Consider the following 18,271-nt stretch of genomic DNA (forward strand, 5'->3'; position numbering starts at 1 on the left):
ACTTTGAAAGCTATTAGTGAGCCTGTGTCCACCACATTAGACAGTGCCTTCCAAGTCTTAACCAGTCATTGTGTAAAAATGTTTTTTTAGCCATTGGAAACAGTTTCTCTTTATTTACTCTATGTTAACGCATGATTTTTAAGCACTTCTATCAAACTCCCCTGAGCCTTCTCTGATTTAAAGTGAGCAACCCCAGTTTCTCCAGTCTATCCATGTAACTGTAATTCCTCATCCCTGGAACTATTCTAACAAATCTCCTCTGTACTCTCTCTAACGTCTACGGACCCTTCCAAAAGTGTAGCTCCCAGAATTGGACATAATACCCTAGCTCGGGGCGGACTAGTGTTTTATATAGGTTCAATATAATTTCCTAGCTTTTGTACTCTATGCTTCTATTTATAAAGCTGAGGACCCCATATGTTTTATTAACTGCTTTGCTGACCTGTCTGGCCACCTTTACAGATTTATGCACCAAAACCCCCAGTTCGCTGTTTAGGCACCCTTTTTAAAATTGTACCATTTAGTTTATATCATCTCTGCCTATTCTTCCCAACAAAATCACCTCGCACTCATCTGCACTGGATTTCAGTCTGCCATGTATCTGCTTATTCCACCAGCCTGTCACTGCCTTCTTGATATCTGTTGCCATCTTCCTCACTATTTACAACACTTCCTAGTTCTGCGCCATTCTCTGCACTTTGTAAAGGATTATTTTCACCAGAGACTTTGGCTAGGGCGACTTGTTAATTGTTGACCTTTTTAAAACCTGTTTCCTTTTTTGTTTTGGACAGGATCGAGTCAAGATGACGAGGTTTGTTTCATCTGTGGTACGATTTGCGGATTACAGTAATTCGAGCACAACTGTGCATGAGAAATCAGCCATGTCCATGAGCACCAGCTCTGCAGCCCCAGTTCCATGGTGGACCTCCACAACAGCTGCTGGCACAGCAACCAACATTACCCAACCACACCAATGCCTGTTAGTGCTATATGAAGACATCGGTCAATCACGGTAAAGTGTTTATTCTTTTGTTGCCAGGCTTCCCATTTCATACAGACTGGACAACAGCTCAGGATGGGGAGATGGTGACATATAGGTAATGCCACTGGACTTGAAACCCAGCGGCCCAGGCTAATGTTCTGGGGACAAGTGTTCAAATTCCACCAGAGAGGCTGGTGGAATTTAAATTCAATTAATAATCTGGAATTGAAAATCTAGTCTCAGTAAGGGTGACCATCAAACTATCATTGATTGTTGTAAAAACCCATCTGGCACATTAATGTCCTTTAGGGAAGGAAATCTGCTGTCCTTACCTGGTCTGGCCTGCATGCAACTCCAGACCCTCAGCAATGTGGCTGACTCATAACTCCCCTCTGAAATGGCCTAGCAGGCCACTCAGTTGAAGGGCAAATAGGGTTGGGCAACAAATGCCGGCCTTGCCAGTGACACCCCCATCCCATAGGAACATAGAAGCAGTAGTAGGCCATTCAGCCCCTCAAGCTTGCTCTGCCATTCAATATGATCATGGCTGATCATCCACTTCAATGCCTTTTTCCCCACACCATCCCTATATCCCTTTGTCATTGGTATTTAGAAATCTGTCCAATCTCTGCCTTAAACATACTCGATGACTGAGCTTCCATATCCCTCTAGGGTAGATAATTCCAAAGATTCATAGCCCCCTGAGTAAAAAAATTTCTCGTCATTTTGGTCCTAAGTGGCTTCCCCCTTATTTTGAAATTGTATCCCCTGATTCTAGACTCCCCAGCCGGGGGAAACATCTTACCCGCATCAACCCTGCCTACCTCTTTAAGTATTTTGTAGGTTTCAGTGAAATCACCTCTCGTTCTTCAAAACTCTAGAAAATACAGGCCAATTTCCCCAATCTCTCTTCATAGGAACAAGTCTGGTAAACATTGGTTGCACTCCCTCTGTGGCAATAATATCCTTCCTAAAGTAAGGGGACCAAAACTGCACACAGTGCTCCAAGTGCGGTATAACCAAGGTTCTATACCACTGAAGCAAGACTTTGCTGCTCTTGTCGTCCAATACTCTTGCAATAAAAGCCAACATACCATTAGCTTTCCTAATTGCTTGCTGCACCTGTAAGTTAGCTTTCAGTGACTTATTGATGGGGACACCTGATGGGGGACACCCTTTGTACATCTACACTTTCTAATCTCTTACCATTTAAGAAATACTCTGCACATCTGTACCTCCTACCAAAGTGGGCAATCTCACGTTTTTCCTCATTATATTACATCTGCCGTGTTCTTGTCCACCACTAACTCTGTCCAAATCCTCTTGAAGCTGCTTTACATCATCCTCACAACACATTCCCACCTTGCTTTGTGTCGTCCACGAACTTAGAAATATTACATTTGGTCCTCACATTCAAATCATCGATATATATTGTGAACAGCCGGGGCCCAAGAACTGATCCCTGCAGTGTCCCACTAGTCACAGCCTGCCAACATGAGAATGACCTGTTTATTCCTGCTCTCTGTTTTCTGCCTGTTAATCAATCCTTAATCCATGCCAGTATATTACCTCCTATCCCACGTGCTTTAATTTTGCTAACCAACCCTCTGTGGGGGACTTCATCAAAAGCCTTCTGAAAATCCAAGTACACTATGTCCACCGACTCCCCTTTATCAATTCTGTTAGGAACATCCTCCAACAGGTTCATCAAACATGATTTCCCATTCATAAACCCATGTCGACTATATCCAATCAGATTGTTATTATCCAGGTATCCATTTATCAAATTGTTTATAATAGATTCTAGCATTTTTCCTACTACTGATGTAAGGCTAACAGGTCTGTAGTTCCCTGCATTCTCTCTCCCTCCTTTCTTAAATAGTGGGGTGACATGTGCTACTTTACAACCTGCAGGAACCGTTGCAGAATCTGTAGAAATTTTGAAAATGACCACCAATGCATCCACTATCTCCATAGCAACCTCCTTTAACGCTCCGGGATGTAGAAAATCAGGTCTCAAGGACTTATCGACCTTCAGTCCCATTAATTTCTCCAATACAACCTTCTTACTAATACTAATTTCCTTCAATTCCTCATTCTCCCTAGTCCCTTGGATCTCTAACTCTGGGATATTTCTTGTATCTTCCTCAGTGAAGACAGACACAAAGTAATGATTTAGCTTCTCTGCCATTTCTCTATTCCTCATATAAATTTTCCTGACTCTGCCTGTAATGGACCCATGTTTGTCTTAGCCAAACGTTTCCTTTTTATGCACCTAAAGCAGCTTTTAGTTCGTTTTTATGCCTTTTGCTAGTTTAGATTCATATTCTATTCTTTTCTCTTTCAGTTCCTTGGCCCTTCTTTGCTGAATTCTAAAATCCTCCCATGAGACAAATTTTTTTTAAAAATGGTAAAAGGCTATGTGGAAATGTCAGGAGTGTGGGGCTGGAATGGGACTTATTGGGAAGCTCTGGACTTCTGCGCTGAATTAAGGGGTATGGAGGATAGGGTGGGAAAGTCAAAGATTTTATTGAATGGGAGAGCAGGCTTGAAGGGCCCACATGTCTATTCCTGCTCCTATTCCTTATGTTCTCGTTGATGTTGGGCTGGCAAGTTAAGGCAGTGGGGAAATTAGCCAGGGTTCCTGCTAAGGAATGCTATGTGGCAACCCTTGGAGAGCACACATACGTGAACATCAACCAGTTACAGGATTGGGCTCAGCTGTGTAAGGATAGGTACGTTTAGACTATTAAGTAAAATAAGCTAGTTCTTTTTTTAAATAAATTTTCATTTAACATAGCACCTCTCTTGAGCACATTTTTCAGCCAATGAATTACCTTTGAAGTGTAGTCACTGGTGTGATTCAGGAAATACGACAGCCAATTTGTGCAAAGCAAGCCCTGTAAAGACTAGGTCATCATCTGTTCCTTAGTGCTGTTGGTTAATGAATAAATATTGGCTGGGACACAGAGGAGAACCCCTCCACTCTCCTTCGAAATAGTACCATAGATTCTGAGGGGCAGATGGGGCCTTCGAAAGATGTCACCTGTGACATTGCAGCACTCCCTCACTGCTGTCTTGGAACAGCAGTCTGGTTTATATAGAATTTTATAAGTAGATGAGTTAGAGTGCTGTTAGGTTAAATTAGGTCAAAACATACGTCAGACAGACACACAAGTGGACTATCCAGACTCTTCAGCACAGCAGTGGCAAGTGTGAGAGGTTTTTTAAAAATATTCATCTGTGAGACATGAGCATCGCTAGCAAGATCAGCATTAATCATATAATGGTTACAGCACAGAAGGAGGCCATTTGGCACGTCATGTCTGTGCTGGCCCTCTGAAGGAGGAAATTTACCTAGTACTAGTTCCTTGTCTGTTCCCCATAGCCGTGCAATTTTTTCCATTTCAGATAATGATCCAATTCCTTTAAAGTCTCAATTGACCCTACCTCCACCACAGTCTCAGGCAGTACCTTCCAGATCCTAAAGACTCACTTTGTGAAGAAGGTTTTCCTCATGTTGCCATCGCTTCTTTTGCCAATTATCTGTGTCCTCTGGTTTTATTCCATGACCTCCAACTGCGCTCACATGTCTGTTATGTGGCACTTAATCAACTGCCTTTTGGAAGTCCATGTCAACAGCATTACCTTCATCAACTCTCTGTTAAACCTCACTTTAAAAACCCCCTGGCTTTCCTGCATTTTCCCAAGTGACTTATTAATTTTGTCCTGAATTATCATTCCTAAATATTTTCACATCTCTGAGGTTAAACTTGGAGTTGCTGGGCCTATTTTTACCCCCCTTTTTTAAACAAGGATGTAACATTTGCAATTTTCCAGTCCCCTGAGTTAAAGGGTTTTCATATTATCTTAGTTCCCACACCCCTGCCAAGCTAGTTTTTTTTACGAAAAGAAAAATCAGCATGAATTGTGTTGGTTCACATTAGTTACATGAGTTGGAGAAAGGGCAAAGACTTGATTTTTTTGTTGTTAAATTAGGAGTGGGAGGAAAAGTGGAATTGTTAAGTGTGATTTCACTCAACCTTGAACCATCGACTTTAAAGAAACGTGTCTGCTGGGCTTTTCTGAAAACCATCAATAAAATTTGAATTGAGTTTTCTTTCCTTTTTGAAAGTCTTGCTGTTCATCTTTACTTGAGGTTCTGACCTCAATTATTAGCACTAGGTAGTGTGAGGGGATGGAGGGGGTGTTGGTGGAGGGTCAAAACCTAAAGTGCAACTTGATGAGATTGCTAACCCATCAGACAACTCCACGGAACTGAGAGGACTCCAGACCCACAGCAATGGTGGTTGACTCTTAAATACCCTTTGAAATGGCCAGGCAAGCCACTCAGTTCTCAAGGGCAATTAGGGATGGGCAATAAATGCTGGCCCAGCCAGCGACGCCCAGATCCCATGAGCAAATTAAAAAGAAAAAGGGGCAAGGTACTGATGCACAATGTCCTTTGGACTTATTTTGTAATCTGCCATTTGAAACGTTGTGCCTTCCGCCAGCTATCTGTGCCATTCCATAAATCAGAGAGATTTGTGCACTAATATAGTGCAGCAAGGGGCCTCAGAAAATCTATTCATGGTGGATAATGTCACCTTGAATATGTTTTTCTGGGAGAGTGTAAAGATTGGTTTTCAGTCGCATCCAGTTCATGGTGCATGTCATCCAATCAGTTCATGGAAATTAGCTTCCTCACCTCCTGCCAAACATGTTTGGGCAGTACTTCCAAAGTCAAGCAAGATTTGTTTCCTCCTGTGTAATATGATTTTAGTTGCATGGCGTCTTGAGCTGGACCTTTTGTTCATTATATAGGTGGAATAGCATAATTGTTGAGGTTGAATAAGACTATTTTACATAAAGCTGTGTACAGTCAATTACCACATTCTCAGCAAAGTTAATTTAAGGAATCTATTGTAGTTTTTTTCATGTATTTAACTGAGTAAGCTAGGCTTCAAAATTGAGCAGTTTTATTATTCTACGACTTTGAAAGTTAATGTCCATGGTAGTATTGTGTTTTTATTTCCCTTTCACATGGATGATAGCAATTGTAATTTTATTGAATAGTTGAACTTTTGTAAAAGTAAGGAACATCCTACCCACAGCGAGTAAGCGTTGTCCTGTGTCACCGACGGATATTTATTGCCCATCCCATGAGCAGTGCATTTCTGAGTAGATTCCAAGGTGGTTGGCGAAGAATCCAAAGAGGGGAGGGTTAAAGGTTGCGGAGAATCAGAGTGAGCACTCATGCATGGGGAACATCCAGAGTGTAATACACCTAAAAAAAAAAGACGTTAGTGGAGCTGTGAATTGAATGATGGTTAATGGCTTAACCACTGAACAAGCTGACACTGCTGTATTTTAGAAACTTTGTACCCTCTGACCCCGGACTATTGCAAGTGTTGGAGAGAAGCCTAACTATGTCCTGTGAGTGACTGATCTTGATCCCACAGGCACTGCATGCAATGGGTTGTATTACTATGGATGCTCAGACACTGAATCTATTCAAGTTAAGAGATATACAAATTTTTGGATACTAAGGCAATCAAGGAATATGGGGATAGTGCAGGAAAATGTAGCTGAGGTAGAAGATTGACGATGATCTTATTGAATGGCCTTCTCCTGCTCCTATTTCTTATGTTTTTACATTTTTATTGATCAAACGTCTCTATTTCCTGGTCCTTGAACCTACATTTGAGGTGAAGGATAGTGAGCAATCTAAAAACCAGTGGGTTGTGATGCCCTTCCAGATATTTAAGATGGCATACTCAGGGCTAGGTGGAGAGGGGACTGTTTAATTTACTCTTGTGGCTAAGTGACAGCATGTTAGGATAAAGGGGCAAGATTGTTCATTGTCCTCATTGCAGAACTAAGAACCTGGAGCTGTTAAACAACAGAAAACATCTGATCTCTAGAGGGCTTAACAGGGTAAGTGCTGAGAGGCTGTTTGCTCTGGAGTACCTAGAACCAGGGTAAGAACCAGGAACCTAGAACGTAGTCTCAGGGTAAGGGGGTCAGCCATTTAGGACTGAGATGAAGAAAAATGTCTTCACCCAAAGGGTTGTGAATCTTTGGAATTCTCTACCTGAGAGCTGTGGATGCTCAGTCCTTCTGTATATTCAAGATAGAGATCGATAGATTTGTGGATACTAAGGAGAAAACAAGGGATACGGGGATAGGGCAGGAAAGTAGATTTGATGTAAAAGTTCCGCCATTATCTTATCAAATGGGACCATATGGCCCCACTCATGCTGTTACTTCCCATGCTCTTCAACCAATATAACTCGCTGAAAATTTGAACATGAGAAAAATACGTTGAAAGAATCAGTTATTTTAAGGTTCAACAACTTCTCGGTTGTTTACAAGCCCCAATTGTAAGCGCTTTCTCCAGGGGTATCACTGGATGTTGATCAGGGCATTTGAGGCCACTTGTACAACCTTGAGTGCTAACCCCTGACTCAGACCAGCCGACTCAGCTCAGTAGTGGTGTTGGGGAGGGCAGCATTCATCTTAGACAGCAGCTGTTTAATAAACCAACCCACAGGCTGCCTGATGAGCTAATTGAATTGCACTTGAACATGATTCTTTCTGCGAACTCAATTTCCTTTAATGAATATTAGAATTGATTTGTGTTGTAATCACCCAGGAGACCAGGGAAAACCATGCTGAACTGCAAAGCTCAAACACTGCTGTGTGTAGTCTTTATGGTTTGCTTCTTAGAAACTGAATCTAGAACCTTAACATTTATTAACGCGGGATAATAAAGTTGTTCTCTGGTGAATGTACATTCAGCTTGCAGACTCGATTTTAACTCTTCACTTGGTCTACATTTCTTTAGATCATGCATTCCGCTTGCTACCCTACCGCCTATCCTAAAGACACAAATTTATGCTGTTGTGTGATTCCATAGTTGCTAGCAGCCCCCTCGACCGTCACACAGGGGTCCAAATAGTGAGTTTTAACTAGCTGTTCAGCAAAACAGGGCATCATATTCCTGTCCCCTGCCCCTACGCTGAGGCTCACTTGACCATGAGTGTGATGCATACTGATTAGCAGTGAACCCCAAACTGATCACTTTTCTTTTCCTCACCTGGGTTGGGGGGAGATATTGAGACTCCAGTCAGACTAGGGAACAAACCTGCTGCTGTTGTGTGTTAGTGCATGTGTGTTCCTTGTAGTATCCATGGGGCCTGGCTCTACAGTGCACAAGATTCTGTCTTCCCAACCAAAGGGAAGGGTACTGATGAGCACAAAAAGGCATGCTAATTTTCCCAGTGCAGTACTGAGGGAGTGCTGCATTTTGTTGGAGCCATCTTTTGGATGCGGCGTTAAACCGAGACCCCGTCTGGCCTCTCGAGTGGAAGCAAAAGATCCACACGGCATTATTTCAAAGAGCAGATGAATTCTCCCCAGTGTCCTGGTATTTATCACTCAATCAATATCATTAAAAAAGCAACTTATCTGCCCATTGCTGCTTGTGGGAGCTTGTGGTGTGCAGATTGGCTATTGTGTTTCCTACATCACATTCAGTGACTAAACTCGAATGTGTTTCATTGGCTGCAAAGCGCTTTGGGACGTTCTGAGGTTGTGAGAGATGATATATAAAGGCAAAATCTTTCTTTCTTTAACATAGTGGAGCTTGAGGGTGAGGAAATGCCACAACTATGTAAGAATCATAGAATGGTTACAGCACAGAAGGTGCCCACATGGGGTCTTATGTCCATGCTGGCCCTTTGGAAGAACAACTCAGCTAGTCCCATTCCCTGTAGCCTTGTAAATTTTTTTCTCCTCAGAGAACTATCCAATTCCCTTTTGAAAGCCATTATTGAATTTGTCTCCATCACTCCCTCTTGCTGTGCATTCCCAATTGTAAACACTCACTGCGTTTTAAAAAAAAGCTGTTCCTCATGTTGCCTTTGGTTATTTGCCATTCACTTTCTGCCAATGGGAGCAGTTTCTCTCTATCTACTTTTTCCAGGCCCCTCATGATTTTGAACACTTCTATCACATCTCCTTTCAACCCTCTCTTCTCCAAAGAGAACAGTTCCAGCTTCTCCTACCTATCCGTGTAACTGAAGTTCCTCATCCCTGTTTTGTAAATCTTTCTTTATCCCAATGCCTTCACATATTCCTAAAGTGTGGCGTGCAAAATTGGATACAGTTCTCCTGTTGAGGCTGAGCACAGTTTTAAAGTGGTTCACCATAATTACAGGCATAAAAATAAAGGTAAAATACTGCGGATGCTGGAAATCTGAAACAAAAACAAAAACAAAAAATGCTGGAAAAACTCAGCAGGTCTGACAGCATCTGTGGAGAGAGAGACAGAGATAACATTTCGAGTCCCCCGTATGACTCTGATTATGGTGAAAGAGTCATATGGACTCAAAACGTTATCTCTCTCTCTCTCCACAGATGCTGTCAGACCTGCTGTGTTTTTCCAGCATTTTTTGTTTTCGTTTCACCATAATTACCTTGCTTTTGTATTCAGTGCCCCTATTTGTAAAGCTCAGAACCCTCTTTGCTTTTTCAAATCACTTTCTCAACTTGATTTACCACTTTCACTGATTTATGCACATATACCCCCAGGCCTCTCTGCTCCTGCACTCCTTGTGGAATTGTTCTCTTTTTATTTTACATTGCCTTTGTTCACTCTTCTACCAAAATATATCATTTTGCATTTCTCTCCATTAAATTACATCTGTTATGTGTCTGCCCATTTCACCGGCCTGTCTATGTCTTTTTGAAGTGTCTTCACTATCTCCTCACAGTCCGCAATACTTCCAAGTTTGGTGAAATTAGCAGATTTTTAAATTGTGCCCTGAACACTCAAGTCTGTATCATTATAGACCAAGAAAAGTTGAGGTCCTAGTGGCGACTCCTGGGGAGCACCACCTCCGGTCCCAAAAACAACTGTTCACCACTATTCTGTTTCCTGTCACTCAGCCAACTTGGTCTCCATGCTGCCACTGTCCCTTTGATTCCATGTGCTTTGACTTTGCCGATAAGCGTGTTAGGTGGCACTTTATCAAATATCTCTTGCAAGTCCATGTACATTACAACCTCGACCTCCTCTATAATGCTTCACAAAAGGAAGTTCACATTTTGGCAGGGACTGGAGTATTGAGAGGAGCTGGATGTTTCTTTGTGGGAGTAGGCCATTCAGCCCCCAAACCCATTCTGCCACTCAATCAGATAGTGGCTGTCTACAATATTTTAGTTTGGTCAAACTTTATAGTAAAATTAAAGAAGTTAATTTTTTTTCCTTACGCTCTTTTTCAAATCCTTCCACAGTTTTGCCTCCCCTTATTTCTGTAACCACCTCAAGCCCTACAATGTTCTGCGATATCTGCACTCCTCCAGTTTTGGCCTCTGCATATCCCTGATTCTCCTTTGCCCCATTGTTGGTGGCCCCACCTTTACCTGCTGGGGCCCTGAGCTCTGGAGTTCCCTCTTTAAACTTCTCTGCCTCTCTCTCTTGCTCCTCTTTTAAGATGCATCTTGAAACCTATCTCTTTGACCAAACTGCCCTAATATCTCCTTGTGTGGCTCAGTGTCAAACTTAATTTGCTAACGCTTCTGTGCTGCATTTTGGGATGTTTTACCACTTTAAAGTTGCTATATAAATGCAAGATGTTGTTGGAAAGTTGTGTGTGTGTGTGAGTTTCACATCTTTTCTAATGGATTTTTTTTCACCACCATTTCCTAACAGAGTTCGATTCTGGGATGTCTTCCTGCTTATCCCCAATGTGCTTTTCTTTGCGTTTTTGCTCTGGAAGCTTCCATCCGCAAGAGCAAAGATTCGGGCCACATCTAGTCCCATCTTCACTACATTCTACATACTGGTAAGTCTCCTGCAGTGCATTAGCAAACTGGTGTGACATATGAGATAACTGCAAGATGCCCTGGCAATTGGAATCCAGTTAGAAACACTTGAGCTGCTGCACAGATCCCTCACACAGCTTCAGGCCATCTCTTCTTTTTACTTTCTGTACCTCTCACCACCCCCGCTGCCCACCGCTTAGCTCCACTGCATTGAAGACATTGATACTGCGTTCCTCCAATACTGGCCTCTTGTGTGTCTCCCCACCATTGCTGGCAGTGCCTTCAGCTGCCTTGACCATCAGCTCTGGACACCCAATTCAATGACTTAAGCACAATATCTAGGCTGTTGAGTGTGGCACTGCGGGCGAGCTGCACTGTCATATTTGCCGTCTTTTGGGTGACATATTAAATGGAGGTCCAGTCTGCCCTGTCAAGTGGATGTAAAAGATCCCATGGTGTTATTCCAAAGAAGAGCAGGGGACATCTCTTGGTGAATACCTCTGATGAAGAGTCATATTAGACTTGAAACATTAACTGTTTCTCTCTCCACAGATGCTGCGAGACCTGCTTCGTATTTTTTCAGCGCTTTCTGTTTTTATTTGAGGTCTCATGGTGTTCTGGTCAACATTTATTCCTTAAACATCATACTGAAATAGATTATCTGGTCACTTACCTCATTGCTGTTTGTAGGAGCTTGCTGTACAATGATCGACTGCCTCATCTCCTACATTACAACAGTGACTACACTTGTAAAGTACTCTATTGGCTATAAAGCACTTTGGTGCATCTACTTGAGAGGGCAGACGGGGCTTTGGTTTCACAACTTGTCCAAAAGACGACACCCCTGACTGCAGCACTCCCTCAATACCGCACCGGGAGCGTTAACCTGGATTATGGGCTCAAGCCTATAGAGTGGTACTTAAACTCGCAGCCTTCTGAGGTGAAAGTGCTACTCAGTAAGATATAGTTAACACCTTTAAAGATTTGAATTGATCTCTCTGAAACTCCTGAGTGACCCGATGCACATATTTCAAGTTGTTGACTGAAATGGAGAACTTGGCACAGGTCGAGAAAAAGAGAGAGAGAGAGAGGCAGTCACGTTCTTCACATCCCCTCTTACCTTACAAATGCAAAACCCTGTAGACGCTGGAAATCTGAAATAAGAACTGAAAATACTCAGCAGGCCTGGCAGCATCTGTGGAGAAAGAAACTTAAGATCAATTACATTTTATCAGAACTTCCTCTTCCCTTTCTAGTTCAACAAGGGAAAAACAGCTTGTTTTTTTCTTAAAGTATCTTGGTAACATGCCACCCTTTTGTGTGTGGTTATTTCCTGAGCCTCCTCCGTTGCCTTGAAGTGGATTGTTTGGACTGTTGCTTCATGATGCCTGGCTCCGGCATGCTTGCTGGTTCCGACATAAACCTTCTCTAAGGCTGACTACCAGGGAGACTGACACCATGGTAACTGACAGCACTAGGACCTTTCAGACCTCGATAGAACAGCAGCTGTAAGGTCAGAGATCTCTTCTGCAAATATAGAAACTACCTGAGTCTGTTGACTAAAGCAAAATACTACAGATGCTGGAAATCTTGAAATAAAAGCAGAAAATGCTAGAAAGCACTCAGCAAGTCATCAGTTTGTGTAGAGAGAGAAATAAGAATTAATGTTTCAGGTGACCTTTCATCAGAACAGGAAGAAATTAGAGATTATAAGTAAATACAAAGGCGGGAGAGGAAAGTGGAGAGTATTCCACAAGTCAGGAGTGTGATGGAATACTTTCCACTTGTTTGGATGAGTGCGGGGTCAACAACACTCGAGAAGCTTGACACAATCCAGGACAAAGCAGCCTGTTTGGTTGGATCCCTACCCACACCTTCAACATTCATTCCCTCCACCACGCACAGTGACAGCACTGTGTACCATGTACAAGATGCACTGCAGCAACTCACCTTCCAACAGCACCTTCCAAACCCGCAGCCTCGACTATCTAGAAGGACAAGGGCAGCAGATGCATGGGAACACCACCAGCACCTACAAGTTGCCCTCCAAGCCCCAAACCATCCTGACTTGGAACTATATCGTCATTTCTTCACTGTCGCTGGGTCGAAAACCTGGAACTCCCTCCCTAACAGCACTGTGGGTGTACCTACACCACATGGACTGCAGCGGTTCAAGAAGGCAGCTCACCCACCACCTTCTCAAGGATAATTAGGGATGGGCAACAAATGTTGGCCTTGCCAGTGATGCCCATACTCCATGAAAGAAAAAGGAAAAATCTCTGATTAAATAACTGGGTGATAGGGGGTGGGTATTGGGATAATAAGGAAGAAAAAGATGTGTCTAGAGCATGTGTAAATGGTTTAGCAGATCCTGCTGTCTGAATTAATGGAGCAGTTTGATCTATGATGGTTGAGCCCAGTGTTGAGCACTGAAGGCTGTCAAAGTTCCAAGTCAGGGAAAGTGGTGCTGCCCCTTGTGATGCATTGGAACCATGTAGGAGGCCGGCACAGAGAGGTTGGAGCGGGATGTAGAATTAAAATGGCAAGCGACTGGAAGCTTGTGAGAACAGATGGTTCTGAGTGCCTTGGAGCACACGCTTCACAAGAGACCCACATAAATAGGATGCTGCCTGCTGCAGCTGCAGTACAGTATAATTATTTGAGTAAAATGGGTCTATAATCTTAGGAGTTTAAAAGAATGATGTGTGATCTCATTGAAATGTATGAGATTCTGAGAGGGCTTGCAGGGTGGATGCTGAGAGGCTGTTTCCCTCTGGTTGGAGAGTCTAGAACTTATTCAGAAAGAGAGGGAAACAGAAAACAGTAACTATAGGCCAGTTAGCTTAACGTCTGACAATGGGAAAATGTCTATTATAAAGGATGCAATGGCAGAGCATTTAGAAATACATAATCTGATGGAGCAGAGTCAGCATGGCTTCATGAAGGGGAAGTCATACCTAACAAATGTATTAGAATTCTTTGAGGGAGTAACAAGCAGAATAGAATAAGGGGTATCAGTAGATGTAATATATTTGGATTTCCAAAAGGCGTTCGATAAGATACCCCACATAAGCCCAATTGATAAGATGAGAGCCCATGGAGTTGCGGGTAGTTTATTAGTATGGATAGAGGATTGGCTAACTAATAGAAGACAGAGAGCTGGAATAAGGGAGGCATTTTCGGGATGACAACTTGTAACTAGTGGAGAGCCAGAGGGATCAGTGCCAGGGCCTCAATTATTTACAATATATATTAATGACTTAGATGAAGTGAATGTACTATCGCCAAGTGTGCAGATGACACAAAAGCAGGTGGGAAGGCAAGTGGTGAGGATGACACAAGGAATCTACAGAGAGATAGAGACAGGTGAATGAGTGGGCAAAAACTTGGCAGATGGAATGTAATGTGGGAAAATGTGAGGTTATGCACTTTGGCAGGAAGAATAGAGGAGCTGAATATTATTTAAATGGAGAAAGACTGCAGAAGGCTGCAGCACACAGGGATCTGGGAGTCCTCGTGCATGAATCCCAAAAAGCTAACATACAAGTTCAGCAGGTAATAGGGAAGGCCAATGGATTGTTGGTCTTTATTTCAAAGGGAATGGAGTATAAAAATAGGGAAGTCTTGCTAAAGCTATACAAGGCACTAGTTATACCACACTTGGAATACCGTGAACAATTTTGGTCCCTTTATCTAAGGAAACATATACTGGCATTGGAGGCAGTCTGGAGAAGGTTCACTAGGTTGATCCCAGGCATAGGGGGATTTTCTTATGAGGAGAGGTTGAGTAGTTTGGGCCTGTCCTCATTGGAGTTTAGAAGAATGAGAGGTGCCTTTATTGAAACAAATAAGATTCTTCGGGGGCTTGACAGGGTAGATGCTGAGAGGTTGTTCCCCTTGTGGGAGAGTCTAGGACCAGAGGGCACAATCTCAGAGTAAGGGGTCACCCATTTAAGACCGGGATGAGGAGGAATTTCTTCTGAGGGTAGTGAATCTGTGGAATTCTTTACCTCAGAGGGCTGTAGAGGCTGGGTCGTTAAGTATATTCAAGGCTGAGATAGACAGATTTTAATCAGTAAGGGAATCAAGGGTTATGAGGAAAAGACAGGCAATTGGAGTTGAGTATTATCAGATCTGCCATGAACTCATTGAATGGTGGAGCAGACTCGATGGGCTGAATGGCCTACTTCTGCTCCTACATCTTGTGGTCTTACTATGGTCTTAACTAGACGCATAGTCTTAGGATAAAGGGATGATCAATTAGGACAAAGATGAGGAGAAATTCCTTCACTCCGGGTTGTGAATCTTTGGAATTTTCTATCCCAGAGAGCTTTGGATGCTCAGTCAAGAGTGAGGTCAATAAATTTATGGGCATTCAGGAAATTCCAGGATCTGGGGAATGGTTAGGAAAGTGCATTGAGGTAGAAGATCAGCCGTGATCTTATTGATTGCTGAAGCAGGTTCAAGTGACTGCATGGCTTACTCTTCCTATTTCTTACAATCTGTACTGAGAAGCATAAGAACATATATTCAGAGCCGTAATTGCTATGCCAAGAGATATTTTTAGAATTTTAACCTTTTTGTTTACTGTGCCCATCTCCAACAGGAGAGAATCTAACCATCTCCTCTTGACATTCAATGGCATTACCATTGTTGAATCCCCCACTATCAACATCCTGAGGGTTACCATTGACCAGAAACTGAACTGGACCAACCATATAAATACTGTGGCTACAAGAGCAGGTCAGAGTCTGGGAATTCTGTGGCGAGTAACTCACCTCCTGACTCCCCAAAGCTTGTCCACCATCTGCAAAGCACAAGTCAGGAATGTGATGGAGTAGCCTTCACTTGCCTGGATGAGTGCAGCTCCAACAACACTCAAGAAGCTCAGCACCATCCAGGACAAAGCAACCCGCTTGATTGGCACCACATCCACCATCTTCAACGTTCACCCCCTCCATTACCAACGAACAGTAGCAGCAGTGTGTACCATCTACAAGATGCACTGCAGCAACTCACCAAGGCTCCTTCGACAGCACTTTCCAAACCCACGACGTCTATTACCTAGAAGGACAAGGGCAGCAGATGCATGGGAACACCACCATCTGCAAATTCCCGTCCAAGCCACTCACCAACCTGACTTGGAACTAGGTTGTTGTTTCTTCCCTGTCACTGGGTCAAAATCCTGGAACTCCATTCCTAGCGGCATTGTGGCTGTACCTACACCACATGGACTGCAGCGGTTCAAGATGGTGGCTCACTTCCATCTTCTCAAGGGCAATTCGGCATGGGCAATAAATGCTGGCCTAGCCAGCGATGCCCACATCCCATTGAATGAATGAAAAGAAAACCTGAATCTTGGCACAGAAGGAGGTCATTTTGACCAGTTGGTGCCACCTGTGGACATTCCTGCTCCCAGAGTTAACTACTTCTAATCCCACTTCCCAGCTCCCTCCTCTGTTTTCACTGTTAGATGTAGATTTAATTCCCTGCTAAATGTCATGATTATCTCTGCTTCAGAAACTATTTGAGTTGTTAATATATGAGGAACGGGAGGTGGCCATTCAGACCCTTGAGCCTGCTCTGCTTGCCATTCAGTGAGATCATGGCTGATGTGAACCTCAGTTCAAGTTGCTCACCTTTGCTCTATATTCCTTGATACCCTTATGCCATGAACATTTAACAATCTGTCTTGAAAACCCAAAGTGACTCCAGCATCAACAGACCCCAAGAGGAGGGAGTTCTAAATTTTCACAGTCAAGTAACCTTTTGCATGAAAGAATTGTTCCTGAATTCCCCTTTTATACTTTCCTTGCTAACCTTGAGGTATTTGTTCACCACATTTATTATATACTCTTTGAAAATCTTTCTTGAATTTTGGAACTTGAATTTTGGATTCCCTTTAATCTCCTCTGCTCTAATGCATGCAGACCAATTTTGAGTCTCTCCTCATGACTGTAATTGATGTAATTCATTTAATATCAATGGTTTTATGTAGAGACTACGCCTGTTACCGGAAATTGAAAAATGAGGAAAAACGCAGCTATGGGCATCTGACAGAAAGAGATTTTTGGTTTGAGTGTGACTGACCTGCAGCGATCACTCTTCTGCATTTTCTATTTTGATTTTTATTTTCTATTATTTTCACCTGTATTTTGCACATTTTAAAGTCATATTGATACGAGCAAACTTTCTTTTCTGTGGCATTTTTCAAACCCTCGAGACAGTCCACTGAACTCCACAGCCATCAAAGCACTTTACTTCAGCGACCGCACTTCATAATGTGGGGAAATATGGCAGCCAAATTATGTACTGCAAGATCCCACAAACATAAATAAAATTTGACCCCTGAGTTAGTTTCTTGTTACTTAATTCTTTTTTTAAAAAATGCCTTTGGAACTAGTTTTTACTCAACGAGGATGCAGGAGACTAAAGTTCCTGGCCACACGACTAAAGATTTGATTGACATTTGTAATATGTTGGGTATTTTGGGGCAGATATTTGGAAGCTGTAAGGATCCTTGACTCTATGGAGAGATAAGAGTCATAATGTAGAAACACGGCAGCCAAGTTGTACGCAGCAAGGTTCACTGCCCACCAATGTGATACGGACCAGATAATCTGCATTTGGTTTCAGTGATAATTATTGGCAATGAAGAGAACTCCTAAATGCCAGGAGCCCCACTGCCCTTTTTCAGCTGTGCCTGAGTTGATAGCGTTCTTGCCTCTGAGTTATAAAGTTTAGGGTTGAAGTTCCACTCCTGAGATGTTTAATCACAAAATTTAGACTCTTAGTCCCAGTGATGTGTTGAAAGAGAACTGAGATAATTCGCAGGAATTTGGCCTTTCTCCATAATCACCCTCCACCTCAAAACCTACTGCCAAAGGAATCAGCAGACTGTGTTTTTAAGGAGCCATCCTGAGCATACAAAAGGGTTAACTGAGCAGTCTGAGAGATAATTCCATAGGCGCAGCTGGAAGTTCCTACTTATTGACATCAATTTGATTTTATAAGGAGTGAGACATTTCTCACCAGCAGGAGAATAAACAACGTTGGGAATTGAAAAAGTTCATAAAGGAACAAGTGCCTGGCCCACCCTGTGAAAAAAAATCCTCAGCATCAGAGATATTTGTGATGTGTATTTTGAATGGGTGGCTTTTAAAGAAAAGGAACTTGTATCTATGGTAGCATTTTGCTGCATCTGCAGCAGCTCATCACCAGAATCTTCACCAGAATCTCGCAAACCCACAATCTCCACCACCCAGAACAAGTGTAGCAAATATATAAAATTTATATATGGCCATTCCTTCATCTTCTCTGGGGTAAATTCCTAATACTTCCTCTCTAACAGCACTGTTACCTTCACTGGTGCACCTTCGCTGCATGGCTCACCACCACCACCTCAAAAGACACTCAGAAAAGGCAATAAATATGGTCTTTGCCAGCAATGCCTGCATC

General features: G+C 42.7%; 1 protein-coding gene across 2 annotated transcripts in view; it reads left to right on the forward strand.

Annotated features, from left to right (window-relative positions):
- tpra1 (transmembrane protein, adipocyte asscociated 1) overlaps positions 1-18,271 on the forward strand; it is a 65,624-nt gene that overhangs the window by 23,908 nt on the left and 23,445 nt on the right. For both annotated transcript variants that reach the window (XM_078543129.1, XM_078543128.1), the window contains exons 2-3: positions 792-1,012; positions 10,701-10,833. In XM_078543129.1, coding sequence (XP_078399255.1) covers positions 804-1,012; positions 10,701-10,833 — 342 coding nt within the window. In that variant the 5' untranslated portion in view covers positions 792-803. The remainder of the gene's footprint in view (positions 1-791; positions 1,013-10,700; positions 10,834-18,271) is intronic.

The sequence above is a fragment of the Cetorhinus maximus genome, chromosome 6, assembly GCF_964194155.1.
Source record: "Cetorhinus maximus chromosome 6, sCetMax3.hap1.1, whole genome shotgun sequence".
Classification (NCBI taxonomy): Eukaryota; Metazoa; Chordata; class Chondrichthyes; order Lamniformes; family Cetorhinidae; genus Cetorhinus; species Cetorhinus maximus.